The sequence below is a fragment of the Triticum aestivum genome, chromosome 5A (genome assembly GCF_018294505.1).
Source record: "Triticum aestivum cultivar Chinese Spring chromosome 5A, IWGSC CS RefSeq v2.1, whole genome shotgun sequence".
Taxonomy (NCBI): domain Eukaryota; kingdom Viridiplantae; phylum Streptophyta; class Magnoliopsida; order Poales; family Poaceae; genus Triticum; species Triticum aestivum.
In genome coordinates this window covers 52843060-52859256 of record NC_057806.1, presented here as the reverse complement: position 1 = coordinate 52859256, position 16197 = coordinate 52843060, and the positions used below count along the sequence as shown (strand labels likewise).

Genomic DNA, 16197 nt, shown 5'->3' with positions numbered 1-16197 from the left:
ATAGGGAAAACATAGGAATTTTGGGATTAAGTATTTTCTTGGAGAAAGACGGGACAAAGAAGGAGAGTTGTTGCATCAGAACTCTCAAAGAGTGTTTATTTGTGCGGTTAGTCAATTAGAGCTCATGTTGGGATTCCTCAATGCATACAATTCATGTTTATATAATTCCCCCATGTCTAAATACATTAATATTTATTTGGTATTGTAGCTATTGATATTGGATGCAAGTGAAATGGCAAAACAAAGTCGTGGCAAACATAACAAGCAAATAATCAAAGTTCTAATAAGGTTGATTCCTCCGACCACACTACGCAACACACACATATTTTCGCTTTCTCCAGGAGACGAAAATCCATTTTTGATAGAAACAGGTGCGGGACTCGTCACAAATCAGGGAGCTGTCCTATGAGACTGAAGACACGCCAACAGATTCCGCACACACCTTTAGGCCTTGTTCGGTTAGACAGGGTTTGAAGAGGTTTGAAAGGGATTGAAGGGGATTAAATCCCTTGCAAGTTAAAATTCACCTCAAACCCCCCCAATCCCCTCCAATCCCTGTGGCAAGGGGATTAAACGAACAGGGCCTTACGGGTTTCATCCACAGAAGCATCAACATTCAAGTTGTCCTATGAAACCCGTTGACATCAAAGACAGGGTACTCTCAAAGACACCAAGAGCCGCATCAAGGTGGTCAGTGAGACGTGTGATAGTTACATGGTTGACAATGTTGCGCCCAAGCCCAACCGGCGGTCGTTCTAAAATTACGATGAAGGATTAACAGTTTATACAACGAAAGATTTAACAGTTTACCGCTGTCCTGACGACTACCATTTACATCCTTACTTGAGGTAATGAGGAAACTAGGATAGACAGTTCACATAATTATTTACCTAGAGCAGCACAATAAAATGATAAAACAAGAGCAAAGTTTGCTGCATTTTCTGAAGATTAAAACTAGGTAAGAGAAAAACTTGGCGCCTTTCTAGCACTGAACAAACAAACTGGGGTCGTCAGTCAGTCGTCGATGGCCTTGGCCCTCATGCAGCAGGACGGCCCACGCTTCTGCCGCCGGGAGCCACCGTCGCCGCCGCCACGCCGCTTCCCGTAGAGGTACTCCACCAGCTGCACCCTGGACCGCCGCTGCACGGTCTTGGCGGCGCGCCGGCTGGCGCGCTCCTCCTCGTGCTTGAGCAGCACCTGCTGGAACTTCTGCATCTCCATCTCCAGCCGGCCCACCTTCTCGGACATCTTCCGCACCCGCTCCAGGATCTTGCGCTGGCTCCGGCTCCGGAGGTCCACGCCCCCGCCGTCGAGCCCGTCCGCCAAGGTGAACTCCTCGGCCTTGGTCAGCAGCTTGCCGTTGGTGTCGATGAGCTGCGTGATGGCCTCCTCAGACTCGATCATCTGCGCCCGCACGCTCTCCAGCTCGCTCTCCCCGGACGCCTCCACGCTCGCCCTCAGCTCCTGGAGGATGGACTGGAGGTCCCTGAGCCGCTGTGCGTCCGAGGACAGCCGCTCGATCACCTTCTTCTTCCACTCGCGGTGCGGCTCCGTGGTGGTCACCACGGGCCTCGGCAGGTCCTGCTTGTCGACCACCAAGTCCTTCACCAGCATCAGCTCGGAGGTGGACCGTCTGCCCTTGTCCTTCTCAGACGCCGCCTCGCTCTGCGGCGGCCGCAGATCATCGTGTCTGCCGCTGCCACTGCTTGTTCTCACCACGCTCCAGAGCGCGAGCATCTTGTCGTCGGGCTGGGCTGTGATCTTCTTCTTGAGGCGGTGCGAGCCGATGGCACGACGGCTGGGGGTCTGGACGAGGTCAAGCTGTATGTCCTTGAGCATCCGCTCGTAGTTCGCGTCGCTCGCGTCGCTGTCCAGGGCGTCCTTGAGCTTGAGCATTTCGATCTGCTTCCTGGCGTCTTGGAGGTTGCTGCTGAAATCAAGCCTTTCTTGCTCAAGAACGACTCCGGTGTCCGTAACCACCTTCTGGAGCGCTTTGATGGTTCCATGCAACCTCTGCAGCTCCATGTCTTTCACCAGCTTCGGCGAGTTTTGGTCGTCGCTTGGTCTCACAGCAATCTTTGAGAGCTGAGGTGACAAAAGAAATTCCTGGCAAAAGCAGCAAAAGAAATGAGACCCATATAAGAAAACAAAACAACATGTGGTAATTAACAGAAATGCATACTATATGCAACATAAATATCAGATTTCTCAAGTATAGTATGGATCCTTCAAGTAGAAACTACATGAAAAGATTGGCTTTCTTTCTCAACTAAAGGGAAAGGAAAACATAAATTACATTTAGCAACAAAAAAAAGAGTTGAATGAACTGGCATCATACTTCAACACAAATACATATGGAGGATGCAAAAAGAACATGGTACAGATAAAATGTGTAGTTGTATACCTCTTTCTTGAGTTTGTTCGAAGGTACGCAATCCTTGGCCAGTGACAGGGTCTGTCTTTCCAAGGCACTGACTTCAGTTTGCAATGCGCCTAGCACTGTGAAGTCACCATTCAGGTCGACCTTCAGCCTTCTGTTCTCTATCTCAACAGCATTTAGCTTGTCCTTCAGTGCATCCACGTAGGAGTTCCTTCGACTGATCTCCTCTTTCAGCACCTCCTTCTGTACTATTTCACTTATCTCAGAACTCTCGCATGCTACGATGAGCTCAAGGACCTTCTCCTTGAAGAGAGCTGCGTTGGCAGTGGCAATTTGCATGTTGGCCAGCAATTTCGAGATCTCTGCATCGCAAGACCTGACATCAATCACTGGCTGCTCGTTGTTCTTAAGCAGTTGCATTTCACTCTGCAGCTTGTGAAGCTCCTCCCTTAACATTTCATTTGATTTTTCAAGACCAGCATTGTCGACTTCCTTGCGTTGTTCCACGTTCACCGCACCCTCCTGTAGGCTCTTCCTGCCAGATTTCAATAGCTTGGTATCTCTTCGCATGGTACGCCTTCGTGCAGAACCAATCTCTGGACTAGAGCCATCACAGATGCTTAAAGTTCTGCTGAGCTCCTTCTCAAGGTAGTTATTCTCGAGTTGCAGATCACCCAGCTTCTTGTTCATCAGCCTGATTTCTTGATAAAGCTCGTTGCCTGCCGCATGGAGGCAACCGAAATCTTCATGCAAGGCTTGCAGCTCTGATGTCCTCTCATCGTGAAGGCTTCTGAAAACAACACCAAGGATATCTGTCCTGATTGCTTCACCAATTACATTACTGAAATCATCTTCAAATGACTTCTCTTTCTCCCTTGAGTCATAAAGTTTGCCTGCCATTGAGGAGTTCTCTTCTATCAGCTTAATAATCTCAGCTTGCAGTGACTGGCGTGACTCTTGCAGCTCTGAGAGTTGTCGAACCAAGAACTTTGAATCAGCTTTCATCTCATCCACTTTGCGGTTACGGGCCTCCACGTCCTTGCGCAAGTCGCAGCTGATCTTTAGAAGGTCATGCCTTTCACTCTGCAGTTGCAGCAGTTCCTCGCTCTTCGCTTGCCACTCTTGCCTCAGAACACTCCTTTCTGACCTCAGATCCGCCACCTCCCGTCCAAAGTGCTCCAGGAGGGTGACAACAAGCGACTTCTCAAGGATCTGGTTCTGCTTGACATCCTGGGCATCAGAAATGGTGTTCAGCAGGCACTTAATCTCATGCAAGATGAGCTGCACAACTACGTCAACCTTCATCAGATCCAAGGATCCATATTTCTCATCAAACTGTAGTACTTCCATCACAGAACCAATCCCTTCAGTAAGCTTCTGGTTGTTCTGTGTCAAACATGCCAATTTCTCCTCAAGAACTTTGTGTGCCTCTTGTTGCTTCTGCAGTTGCCCTGAGACATCAGAATTTGCTTCTGCCATGTCACCTAAGCACTTCTGCAAGATGAAAATCTCGATCTGAGCTTCAACAATCTTGTGCTCCTCCTCTTGAAGCTGGTTCTCCTTATGCCGTCCATCTTCTAGAAGTAGGGCTATCTGCTTCTGTATAGCACTGAACTGAGCCTTGTCTGAGTGGGTGAGTTCTTTGCTCTTCTCTCTCTCTAGCCTTAGCAGTTCCTGTAGTTTGACTGCTTCATTATGAACCATGTTTTTCTCCTGCTGGAGATCCAAATGCCTTCCTTCTAACTCTGCATACTGCGTTTCCAAATCAAGTAGAGCACCATTGATGCTATCCACCTGAGACGACATCAAAGAATACAGGCATCAAGTTACATGTTATTTTAGATGAAGTTACATCGCTTTTAGCATTACAATGAACTAACAAAGTAAAAGGGATATCAGGCATTGTACCTCCTGCACAAGAGTTCTCTTGTCAGATCGAAGTAAAGAATTCTGATTGCGGAGTGCCTGTGCAGACTCTTCCAAGTCTTTAAGCTTCATCCTATGGGTTTCAAGCTCAGTATTGTTTTCAGATAATAAATTTTCCAAAAACACGTTCTTCTCTGATAGCTTCTCCATGGTATGAGAAATTCCCTCAATCCGCGCAATGAACATGGATCTCTCAGACTGGTAGCCATTAATCTTGGAGCTAAGCTGTTTGCAAGATTCTTCCAGTGTGGCCTTATTCTGTCTCAATCCTGCAACCTCGGTGGTAGCAGCTGACAAAGATCTCTCCAAATGAGCATTTTTCTCCATCGTTCTCTCCAGCTGCATCAGATTCTCAACATACAACGCTTTCACGCCATCATGATTCTTGATGGTCTCCTTTAGCTCAACATTTCCATCCCTCATCTCTTGTGCAATTGCTTGGAGTGACTCCACATTGAAATTAACCACTTGTATTTGCTCCTTGATTGAGAAGTGCTTCCTCTCAACATCACCTCTGTCATTCTTTATGTGTGAAAGCTCATTTTGAAGTACCTTCTTTTCCTCCACATGCCGAGACACCTCCTCCTCGAGTTTCCGTTGTGCATTCTTCAAGGAAATTATCTCATCCTGCAGACGAATTATCACGGATGTCGAGGAGTGGTTTTGATCATCCAGTTTACGGTTCTCTTCTCGAATCATCTCCAATTCTTTCTGAAGCATAAGCTTGCTTGCTTCAACATCCTTAAACTTACTTGTTTCACCGTGCTTTTCAAGAGACAAAAGCCGCAGCTTCTCCTGTACTTGTGCCAATTGCTTCTCTAAAGACAGCCGTGCCATTTCCGCTTGCATGCTCTTGAGCTGCTCCTCTTGTATAGAGATGCTGAGCTTTTCCAGTTCAATGTGTTTCTCATTAAGCTCTTCATGCTTCTCTTTTGAAGCATACTTCAGCTTATCTAGCTCCACATGCAAATCCTGGTTAGCCCTCTCAAGCAGAAGGCACTGTTCCTCTGCAGTGCTTAAATTCTGCAGGCCATTTTGCATCTCCTCTTTTAGCCTCTTGAATTCCTCCTGGGTATGTGATATTTCAGACTTGAGGTTCTGCAACCTGTCACTGGATTGCTGGCATTGTGAAACGGCGGCTTCTTTCTCTGAACCTTGTTGTGCAAGGGCCTCCTTGAGGGATCGAACTTCAGATTCAGCACTTTCACTCTTTTCTAACACAGATGAAATCTTCTTCTTAAGGTCTTGATTTTCCTGTGACAAGCTTGAAATTTCTTTCTGTAACTTCTCATGGTCCTGATCATCTGCAATACAAATACATGTGTATTAGTTTTATCTCACTCATGTTTGGATATTGCATCTATAAAAGAAGTGAGTTTGTACAGATACCTTTAATACGTTTTTTCGAGTCGCCGGTGTTGATGAAAGAGCGGAAAAAGGGTGTCATGTCACGGCTGTCAGAGTCAGTTTCAGAGGATGCAGTTTCAGATGGCAGGTCATCATCCAAATCTAACTGGTATTCATCGGGAAATGCTTCTGCCATTTTTCGACGAGCCGATCGGAGTTCCCCGGCTGCATGGTCATGTCTTTCAGCTAAAGCTCGGTAAGCACGGTATAACTCCTCAAGCAGGGACATCAGCTCTGGGCGCCTTTTGTAGTACATTTCTGCTCTTTTTGCAAAAGAGTCGGCGTCCTCATCAATGATCTTGATCATAACTTTGATTTTGCTATCCGTATCTGTGTAATCATGCATTAATGGAGATTGGTTCAGTATACAATCCACGTAAATGTTGCAAAAGGACAAATAGTTATCTACTGATAGATGTTGGCACGGCACACACTTTATCTAATAGTTTCAGAAAGTAACACACAAAAAATGAAATTGATATAATTTTCAATCTATTCTCCCCAAACAAAACAGTAAACTAACAATGTTTATTCTTACATTAAGTATTTTATTACTGTATTTTCATATGAAATTTAGCAAGTTTTAACTATTGTACTTGTATTGTATTTTACTACTGTATTTTCATATAAGTTTAGCAAGTTTTAATTATCATACTTGTATATCAAATTGTTAGTTCAGGTGTGGCATTGATGCGGTGCCCACCTTATATTATAGAACAGTGTCACATGTGGTACAAGCATCAAATATCCATTGTTGAAAAAAAGATTAATGAATGTCGCCCTACTGAACCTGAACTTAATATTCACCATAGGAGCTATACTAATCCAGTTGTTGACAGGTCAATTCAACTTATATTGATTCCTCACAAGAATTTACCATGTACCTCTTAAACAACCTAATCCAGCACAGGAACTTAATATTCACCATAGGAGCTATACTAATCCAGTTGTTGACAGGTCAATTCAACTTATATTGATTCCTCACAAGAATTTACCATGTACCTCTTAAACAACCTAATCCAGCACAGGGACATGTGACTCCCAACAAAGATTGCCCGTTTAAGTAGCGTTTTCTTGTACAGGGGCATTGAACTTGCCCATGACATGTGACTCCCAACAAAGATTGCCCGTTTAAGTAGCGTTTTCTTGTACAGGGGCATTGAACTTGCCCATGTGCCTTTCCTCATAACTTGCTGACTTTCAAAGAGACATGAGGAGATGGGCCATTTTTGTACAACATTATAACAGGCAGAGGTTTCAACTGAATTTGTCCTTTATAATTAAAACCAGCCCGCCCTCGCATTTACACCCTTGAACTTGAACATGCACAACACACTGCTAAGATAATGACGTGGTAAGGCAAGAAAATGCTTGGGGTTCAACACAGCCTATACCAACCAACGCAAGAGAGACAGCAAGGACAACAACTGTTTCCAAACTGAATTGACAGAGGACCAACAATAATTTAGGTTCAAGTATACTTCACATGGTTGGTTTTTCCAACTGAATTCAAACTGAATTACGTATGGCTGATGTTTTTCCAAACAATGAATATGAAGATCTCAATAATATGACCATAGTGGGCCAACATGTTTACCTGAGAGGTTTTCCTGGAGCCATTTCGAGTTCTTGGGAGAGATATGGCTGTCCCACCACCACGAGTACTTGCGCATCGGGTTGTTCGCCGCCATCTTCGTCCTCGACATCAGAGCCGGCCAAGAGAGCGCAACAGAAGAGCGCTCCTTGGGTCCTTAAGGGAACTTGTTGCGAAATTCAAATCGACCAGAAATCGGCCTACATAAGATATATGTCCGGCCAACTACCTGCGGCACAACAGAAACACTGAAAGTTAGTTAGTGTCCTATATGCAGAAGATTTCCTACAAACGAAACCGAAACTAGGCACGCACACACAAAAAAAGATGGATCTGAACTGATCACCCTAGGAAACCAAGAGACTCTCTGGAGACAGAAATCGCAGTAGGATCGAGGGTGGGGGCTGGCTGTAGTATTCTGCTATATATAGGCATCTTGAAACAAACCAAGGAAGGCCAGCAGTATCACACAACGGTCAAAAAATGTGACTGGGTAAACGGCAAGGCAGTAAATTGTTTCCAAAAAAATAGCATCTTTCTGAAACGGCCCAGCTGTTTGTTAGGAGTATCTTTACGTATGGCTGCAGTAAGAGGGGAACGCCATTAAGGCCATTAATGACTTTTGGTTTGAGATGAAGGGATGACAAAACAGAGGGCACCAGCGACAGCTGGAACACCCACATCTGCAGAGGATTTCTCCAAGCCCTCAAGATTGCAGCCACAAGTTCCAAAGTTGAGTGGGGGGGTAGACACGAATTTTTCATGGATTATAGTAGAGTGGCTTGTTGATGATCCAAGCAATGCCCGGAGAAAAAGTTCAATCGAAGAAAAGGGGGCATGGATTTACGAGAATGCTGCTGCTGCAAGACAAGATTGGAAGAAGTGAAGCAAGATTGGAGAACGAAAACTTGAGGAGGAGGAGGAAGAAGACCTCAAGAAACAAGAATGGCTAAAATCCCACTTGACACACCAAAATCACAAGAAGAAGAAATCTTTCAAAAATGGAGGCTAATCCCACCAAAACAGATTAATGTAAAGAATGGTAGATGGAAGGAAAAGGAGGAGGGCGGTGACAAGAGATGCCAACCAACACAAACACAGGAAGATGTCACCAACTAACCTAGGCCTCGAATCAGCAACAGAAAGGGGAAACGCAGCGAGAAACCCACCCGCACCCACCCGGCCGCAAAGAGGGGGAAACTGACCGTCCACAGCAGTGATGGGCATCACAAGCGAGCGGCATAAAAAGGGAACGAACGAACCCGGAATCAGCAGCGCCATCAAGGGCAAATCCAAGGAAAGAAGAAGAAGAAGAAGAAAATCTCGAGATATTTGCAGAAGGGCAAGATGTGGGTCCTCGAAACAAATTACCGAGAAAGGGGAGAAATCGCCGTATTTCCTAAAGAGGCTGAGAGCGAGATCCCCGCGTCACATCCATCCTGTAGAAGACGAAGAAGAAGGAGAAGAAGAAACCGAGAAAGGGGAGAAATCGCCGCATTTCCTAAAGAGGCTGAGAGCGAGATCCCCGCGTCACATCCATCCTGTAGAAGACGAAGAAGAAGGAGAAGAAGAAACCCACCACCACCACCAGAGCGAGAGAAAAAGGCGCCCTGAAGCAACCCAGCCCCTCCCTCACTGGAACTAAAACCACAGCCTTTTTGGCAGGAAAAGATGGGCAGTTGCGTTCTGGGAATGGGATTATCTGGGAAGATATCGTCGTCAAGGCATGGCACGGCACGGCACGCACGAGGAACAGCAGAAGCGAACGGCCCTGGCCAAGAAACAGGACGGGCAGCGCAGCCCACGCCCAAAAATAGCCAAAAGCACCCACGAAATCCACGATTTTTTTTGTTGAAAAGGACCACCTGCCCAACGAAATTGCTAGAAAAAACCCCCTTTAAATAAAATTGACAAAAAAGACTCCCTCGACCATGACGGCAGGTGTGCCAGCCAACACGTGGCACCTGCCGCCACGTGCGGAGGCGGCCAGCCCTGCCGCCACGGTCGAGGGAGTCTTTTTTGTCGGCACAATCCATGTTTCCCCGGCACAATCTCCACATTGCCGGCTAAGATTACGCGGCGCCCAAATCAAGACGCACCTTGGGTAGCAGAAGATCTTGAACCCATCAGCGCCGCCGCCGCAGCTGCGAGGCCAGGATTGCGGAGATCCAGCCACTCCCCATCCCACCCTAGCCTAGGCCGCCATCATCGTCCTACCTACAGATGAACCCCGTACGCGAACGCCCGAGGAAGGAGGATGGAGGAGAGAGGGAGTGAGAGGAGAGGAGAGTGTGTGTGTGTGTGCGCTTCCTGGACGGACAGGAGTGAATGCAATCATGGAGGAGCAGAGGGAGAGCAGCAGCAGTGGAGTACTAGTGTGGGGGTGGGGGAGGAGGAGGAAAGGGTCCGGGCGGCGTGATGGGTATTGTTAATTGTTTATTACTAATTTGATAGATAAATAGTGTTAAAGGTGAGGACAAAGATTAAGGCGGATTAGCGGTACGATCTTTGGGGAGGGACAGTATATTTTGCTACTCCAGAACAGGGTGTCAGGAGGAACAGTGCCTAGGTGTGCTTCTCTGGCACATTTGTTACCCACTTGGTAACTTTTTTACACTACTGTTAGTACTTTTTTTTACTGTTTTTTCTAGTGGGAAAGTCAAGGGCAGAGGTTGGCGCTGGCGCATCAGTCAAAGAAGATCGGCGGTGTGAAGTTACTTTGTTACCGTTGTGGTTAATCTGCGAGAATGCTGCCGGCATCCGTTGCAGTCCGTTTGTTTTCACTCGGAATGTGGATCTTCCGCCGGGGAGAAAAACGAGAGGATGAAACGGCAGTCCATTTTTTTTTCTTTCCCACTGCTCCCACCGTTTCAAAATAGTTTTAATTTAAATTTAAATTACGGCGCTTGTTTTGAAATGAATGAAGTAATAACTAACGGCAGTCTCCTCACAGGGGGAGGGGAGCGGTAGGTGGGTAAAGGCAGCCTGATGATCGATCGTACGCGTTTCATTTATTCATGCCTAGTACTACTACCATGTTCTGATTTTCTCGGCTGCTCATTAATCTTCCTTAGAACACCATCATTTCCTGACGAGGATGTGTAATCTGATTATGAGCCTTGTTTGGTCCAGGGAACAGCTTAATGCATAGATCATTTAATTATGTAGGGTTTTGATTCAATGTTTCAAGCTTGCATGTATATTTAGCGAAAAGACCATTACTCCCGTTATGTCGGAAAAGAAGAGGAAAACATCGATCAATTATTTCGTTAACGACATGGGGAGTACAAGTCTACGATAAAGTGTAAGGGTAACACAGGATTGTCCAAGGCAACCAAGGGTAGATGAAGCCCCTCTATATCACACATAGATGGTAAAAACACATTATACGCTGGATTATCTCTTGGTGCTCTATCTATCAATTAATGTTTGTATGCTCCTGAATTTTATGTGATGATTAAAGATAAATAAAAAACAAATATTACTAGGACATGGCATCTAATGCAATAGATAGAGATCAAAATGGCTTTGTCTTAAATGTTTGCGGGATTCTTTTAGTTAGATGCACACACAACATGATGACACCTAGGTGTCACATACAAGAATAGGTGGCGTGGAAGGAAGATAAATGACAAAAAAGATGAATGTTTTCTCCCGGCTAGGAGATTATGGCTTAGAGTTTAACATTAAAGGGTGGTGATGTGGTAGTTTGGAGGAGTACAACTCGTACAAATGACAACGGGGTGGGTTTGGGCACGTAAAATTCCTCCATATCCATGTGGCTATCCATTTCCCACCTGTGATATTATCAACGGGACATAGATTCTGCAAATATTCATACATGCATGTTGGATATTCAAGTATCCATGGATATACACATTGAGCAATAAAAGAAACATCCATAATAACGTGTACACAATATGTACAATGCAACAATAACAAACACAACGGTAAAAGTCATATGTGAAAATAAAATATTTAGCCTTGCACACAACATAAGCACAATACATATACTTAACTATCTGGCTTGCACGCACAAGTGTCACAAACACAAATATAGTCAATACTCATTTTCGATACTAAATTGCAGCAATGGGTCACCACCAAATAAATGGTCTCACATAGCCAATAGTTACACAACACGATCAAATCTTAGTATTGTTACAAGAAGTGGTGCATAAAAGTAAGACAACAACATGGCCGAAAAAGAGGCGTTTGGGGAGAACTATTGGGCTCGCTCATGGTACTCTGGTTGAGGCGAAACCAAAGTAGCATACTACCAACATGGGCATGTCTAGATGGGGATGGTCGGGGTTGCGCTTGTTGTTGTGTGCGTGCGTGGCTAGCTAATAGTTGTGTGCGCAGTTGTGCACAAGGGAGGCCACGACATCCTGGATACATCCACATATGGCTGGGTCCGGAGAGGGTTAGCCACACATAAGCACATATTTAGGTTCACCTTCGGGCCTTTGAGGCCGTTGGGCTTTGGACTGGGTACCCACCTGCCAGATAGGTATTTAACGGGTGTTCCGATGGCAGGGTCATGGGGCATATTCGAATCTAAGCCCAACTGGTGACTTCGCGCATGTCAACCGACAGAAACCCATGGGTGAAAATGTCCCTAAAACTCATGCCCAAAAGGTTGAATATCATGAATAATATTGGCATTCCCATTAAGATCAATGTTTTAAACCAGACCTGGTCACATTTATTATGATTAAATTCAAACAACAACATAGTCTTTATATATTGGAACGATTATATCATCTTAGAGACATGTAAATATGTTGGGGAATGTTGCATGGGAAACAAAAAAATTCTACGCTTACCAAGATCAATCTAGGAGATGCCATCTACGAGAGGAGAGATTGCATCTGCATACCCTTGTAGATCGCTAAGCGGAAGCGTTAAGAAACGCGGTTGATGTAGTCGAACGTCTTAGCGATCCAATCACGATCCATCCCGCGAACGTCTTCGCGATCCAATCACGATCCGTCCCGCGAACTCCCGATCCAAGTGCCGAACGGATGGCACCTCCACGTTCAACACACGTACGGCTTGATGACGCCTTCACCTCCTCGATCCAGCGAGCAATGGTGAAGTAGTAGCTCGAGTCCTCCGGCAGCACAACGACGTGGTGGTGATGGTGGTGGCGGAATCTCAGCAGAGCTTCAATAAGCGCTATAGCGAGGAAGAAGGCTAAGAGGAGGGGCAGCGCCGTGGCGTATGAGGGTGTGGCTGCCCTCTCTCTACCTCTCTATATATAGGGGGAAGGGGAAGAGAGGGAGCCCCTAGGGGATCCCATCTAGGGCCGGCGGCCACAAGAGGGAAACCCTAGATGGGTTTTCCCCCTTAGGAGACTTGGCCCCCAAGCCAAAGGGGTGGGGACCCTAGGGGCGCCCCCACCTCCTCTAGCAACGTGGGATGGGGTGAGGGGGCGCACAACCCCTTAGTGGGTTGGTTTGCCCCCTCCCTTGGCTCATGAGGCCCCCTGAAACCCCTTTCGGTCATGCTGGTCATCACCCGGTACCCCCGAAACACTTCCGGACTGCAATACCCTTCGTCCAATATATCAATCTTCACCTATGGACCATTCCGAAGTTCCTCGTTGATACGCCCATTTTGCATCATGTTTTCTTACTGTTATTTATAATGTTTTTATCCATAATAATGCTTTTTGGAGTAATTCTAATGCCTTTTCTCTCATAATATGCAAGGTTTACACAAAGAGGAAGAATTTCGGCAGCTGGAAATATGGACCTGGAAAAGCTACGTCAGGCCACCTATTCTGCACAACTCCAAATGAGCTGAAACTTCATGGAGAATTTTTATGGAATATATGAGGAATATTGGAGCCAATAAGTACCAGAGGGGGCCCACCAGGTGGGCACAACCCACCTGGGCGCGCCAGGGAGCCCAGGGGCGCCCTGGTGGGTCGTGCTCACCCAGGCCCACCTCTGGTGCCCATCTTCTGGTATGTAGGTCATTTTGACCTAGAAAAAATAGGGAGAGGACTTTCGGGACGGAGCGCCGCCGCCTCGAGGCGGAACTTGGGCAGGAGCACTTTTGCCCTCCGGCGGAGCGATTCCGCCGGGGGAAATTCCCTCCCGGAGGGGGAAATCATCGTCATCATCATCACCAACAACTCTCCCATCTTGGGGAGGGCAATCTCCATCAACATCTTCAACAACACCATCTCCTCTCAAACCCTAGTTCATCTCTTGTGTTCAATCTTGTTACCGGAACTATAGATTGGTGCTTGTGGGTGACTAGTAGTGTTGATTACATCTTGTAGTTGATTACTATATGGTTTATTTGGTGGAAGATTATATGTTCAGACCCAATATGCTATTTAAAAGCCCTCTGATCTTGAGCATGATTATCGTTTCTGAGTAGTTACTTTTGTTCTTGAGGTCACGGGAGAAATCATGTTGCAAGTAATCATGTGAACTTGATATGTGTTCAATATTTTGATAGTATGTATGTTGTGATTCCCTTAGTGGTGTCATGTGAACGTCGACTACATGACACTTCACCATATTTGGTCCTAAGGGAATGCATTGTGGAGTAGCAATTAGATGATGGGTTGCGAGAGTGACAGAAGCTTAAACCCCAGTTTATGCGCTATTCCGTAAGGGACTGATTGGATCCAAAAGTTTAATGCTATGGTTAGAATTTATTCTTAATAATTTTCTCGTAGTTGCGGATGCTTGCGGGAGAGTTAATCATAAGCAGGAGGTTTGTTCAAGTAAGAACAACACCTAAGCACCGGTCCACCCACATATTAAATTATCAAAGTACCGAACACGAATTAAGCCAACATGATGAAAGTGACTAGATGAAATTCCCGTGTACCCTTAAGAACGCTTTGCTTATCATAAGAGACCATTTTGGACTGTCCTTTGCCTCAAAAGGATTGGGCTACCTTGCTGCACTTTTGTTACTACAATCGTTACTTGCTCGTTACAAATTATCTTGCTATCAAACTACTCTGCTATTTACAATTTTAGCACTTGCAGACATCACCTTGTTGAAAATCACTTGCCATTTCCTTCTGCTCCTCGTTGGATTCGACACTCTTACTTATCAGAAATAGCTACAATTGATCCCCTATACTTGTGGGTCATCACTCGTCACGTCTGGGACTCCGGACAACCTTCGGTAACCACCATAATGACTCAACTATACTTATATCGTCACCAAACGTTAAGTGGGTAGACCCTGTGGGTTTGAGAACTATGCAGACATGACCGAGACACCTCCACGGTCAATAACCAATATCGGGACCTGGATGCCCATATTGGTTCCCATATATTCTATGAAGATCTTATCGGTCGAACCTCGATGTCAAGGATTCAGCTAATCCCGTATGTAGTTCCCTTTGTCTATCGGTATGTTACTTGCTCGAGATTCAATCGTCGGTATCTCCATACCTAGTTCAATCTCGTTACCGGCAAGTCTCTTTACTCGTTCCGTAATACAAGATCCCATGACTAACTCCTTAGTCACATTTTCTTGCAAGCTTCTTGTGATGTTGTATTACAGAGAGGGCCCAGAGATACCTCTCTGTCATACGGGGTGACAAATTGTTGGGGAACGTAGCATGCAATTTCAAAATTTCCTACGCTCATGCAAGATCTATCTAGGAGATGCATAACAACAAGAGGGGGAGAGTGTGTCCACGTACCCTCGTAAACCGAAAGCGAAAGCATTTGACAACATGGTTGATGTAGTCGAACTTGTTCTCATTCCGACCGATCAAGCAACGAACGTACGACACCTCCGAGTTCTGCACATGTTCAACTTGATGACGTCCCTCGAACTCTTGATCCAGCAAAGTGTCGAGGGAGAGTTCCATCAGCACAACTGCGTGGTGATGGTGATGGTGAAGTGATCCGTGCAGGACTTCGCCTAAGCACTATGTGAATATGTCCGGAGGCGTAAACTGTGGAGGGGGCGCCGCACAATGCTAACAATGTTTGTTGTGTGTTCTAGGCGCCCCCTCCCCACATATATATAGGTGGGAGGGGGAGGGGGCGGCCATGGGGCGCCCCAAGTAGGAGGAATCCTACTTGGGGCCTCCTCCAATTCTGCCTCCCCCTTCCTTTTCTGTGGAGGAGGAAAGGAAAGAGGGGAGATGGGAAAGGAAGGGGAAATCCTATTCCCTCTATTTCCTTTCTGAAGGAAATATTCCCTAGAGGCAATAATAAAGTTATTATTTATTTCCTTATATCATGATAAATGTTTATTATTCATGCTAGAATTGTATTAACCGGAAACATAATACATGTGTGAATACATAGACAAACAAAGTGTCACTAGTATGCCTCTACTTGACTAGCTTGTTGATTAAAGATGGTTATGTTTCCTAGCCATAGACATGAGTTGTCATTTGATTAACGAGATCACATCATTAGGAGAATGATGTGATTGACATGAGCCATTCCGTTAGCTTAGCACACGATCGTTTAGTATGTTGCTATTGCTTTCTTCATGACTTATACATGTTCCTATGACTATGAGATTATGCAACTCCTGTTTACCGGAGGAACACTTTGTGTGCTACCAAGCGTCACAACGTAACTGGGTGATTATAAAGGTGCTCTACAGGTCTCTCCAAAGGTACTTGTTGGGTTGGCGTATTTCGAGATTAGAATTTGTCACTCCGATTGTCGGAGAGGTATCTCTGGGCCCTCTCGGTAATGCACATCACTTAATCCTTGCAAGCATTGCAACTAATGAGCTAGTCGTGGAATGATGTATTACAGAACGAGTAAAGAGACTTGCCGGTTACGAGATTGAACTAGGTATTGAGATACCGACGATCGAATCTCGGGCAAGTAACATACCGATGACAAAGGGAACAACCTATGTTGTTATGCGGTTTGAC

The 16197-nt window shown here is 45.7% G+C and overlaps 1 protein-coding gene across 7 annotated transcripts; it reads right to left on the bottom strand.

Annotated features, from left to right (window-relative positions):
• Positions 1-761: 761 nt before the first annotated feature.
• On the bottom strand, positions 762-9659 carry LOC123102278 (protein NETWORKED 1D). Of its 7 annotated transcripts, XM_044523576.1 has the most exons (7): positions 8887-9085; positions 8679-8746; positions 7311-7536; positions 5696-6043; positions 4289-5610; positions 2405-4174; positions 762-2106 (listed from the first exon to the last, which is right to left on the bottom strand). In XM_044523576.1, the coding sequence occupies exons 3-7, from the start codon at positions 7417-7419 to the stop codon at positions 1015-1017; spliced, it is 4641 nt and encodes a 1546-aa protein (XP_044379511.1). In that variant the 5' UTR covers positions 7420-7536; positions 8679-8746; positions 8887-9085; the 3' UTR covers positions 762-1014. The 7 variants fall into 7 exon arrangements, with proteins under 7 accessions (XP_044379511.1, XP_044379509.1, XP_044379514.1 ...); XM_044523574.1 differs by lacking the exons at positions 8679-8746; positions 8887-9085 and adding an exon at positions 9407-9659; XM_044523579.1 differs by lacking the exons at positions 8679-8746; positions 8887-9085 and adding an exon at positions 9407-9651 and having other exon boundaries at positions 7311-7555.
• Between the last annotated feature and the right edge of the window lie 6538 nt (positions 9660-16197).

Coding starts and splice junctions, on each gene's coding strand:
- LOC123102278 (XM_044523574.1), bottom strand. CDS start 7,419: ATGTCGAGGACGAAGATGGCGGCGAACAACCCGATGCGCAAGTACTCG. Junction 6,044..7,310: donor GCTCCAGGAAAACCTCTCAG/GTAAACATGTTG, acceptor ATGATTACACAG/ATACGGATAGCAAAATCAAA. Junction 2,107..2,404: donor CGAACAAACTCAAGAAAGAG/GTATACAACTAC, acceptor TGCTTTTGCCAG/GAATTTCTTTTGTCACCTCA.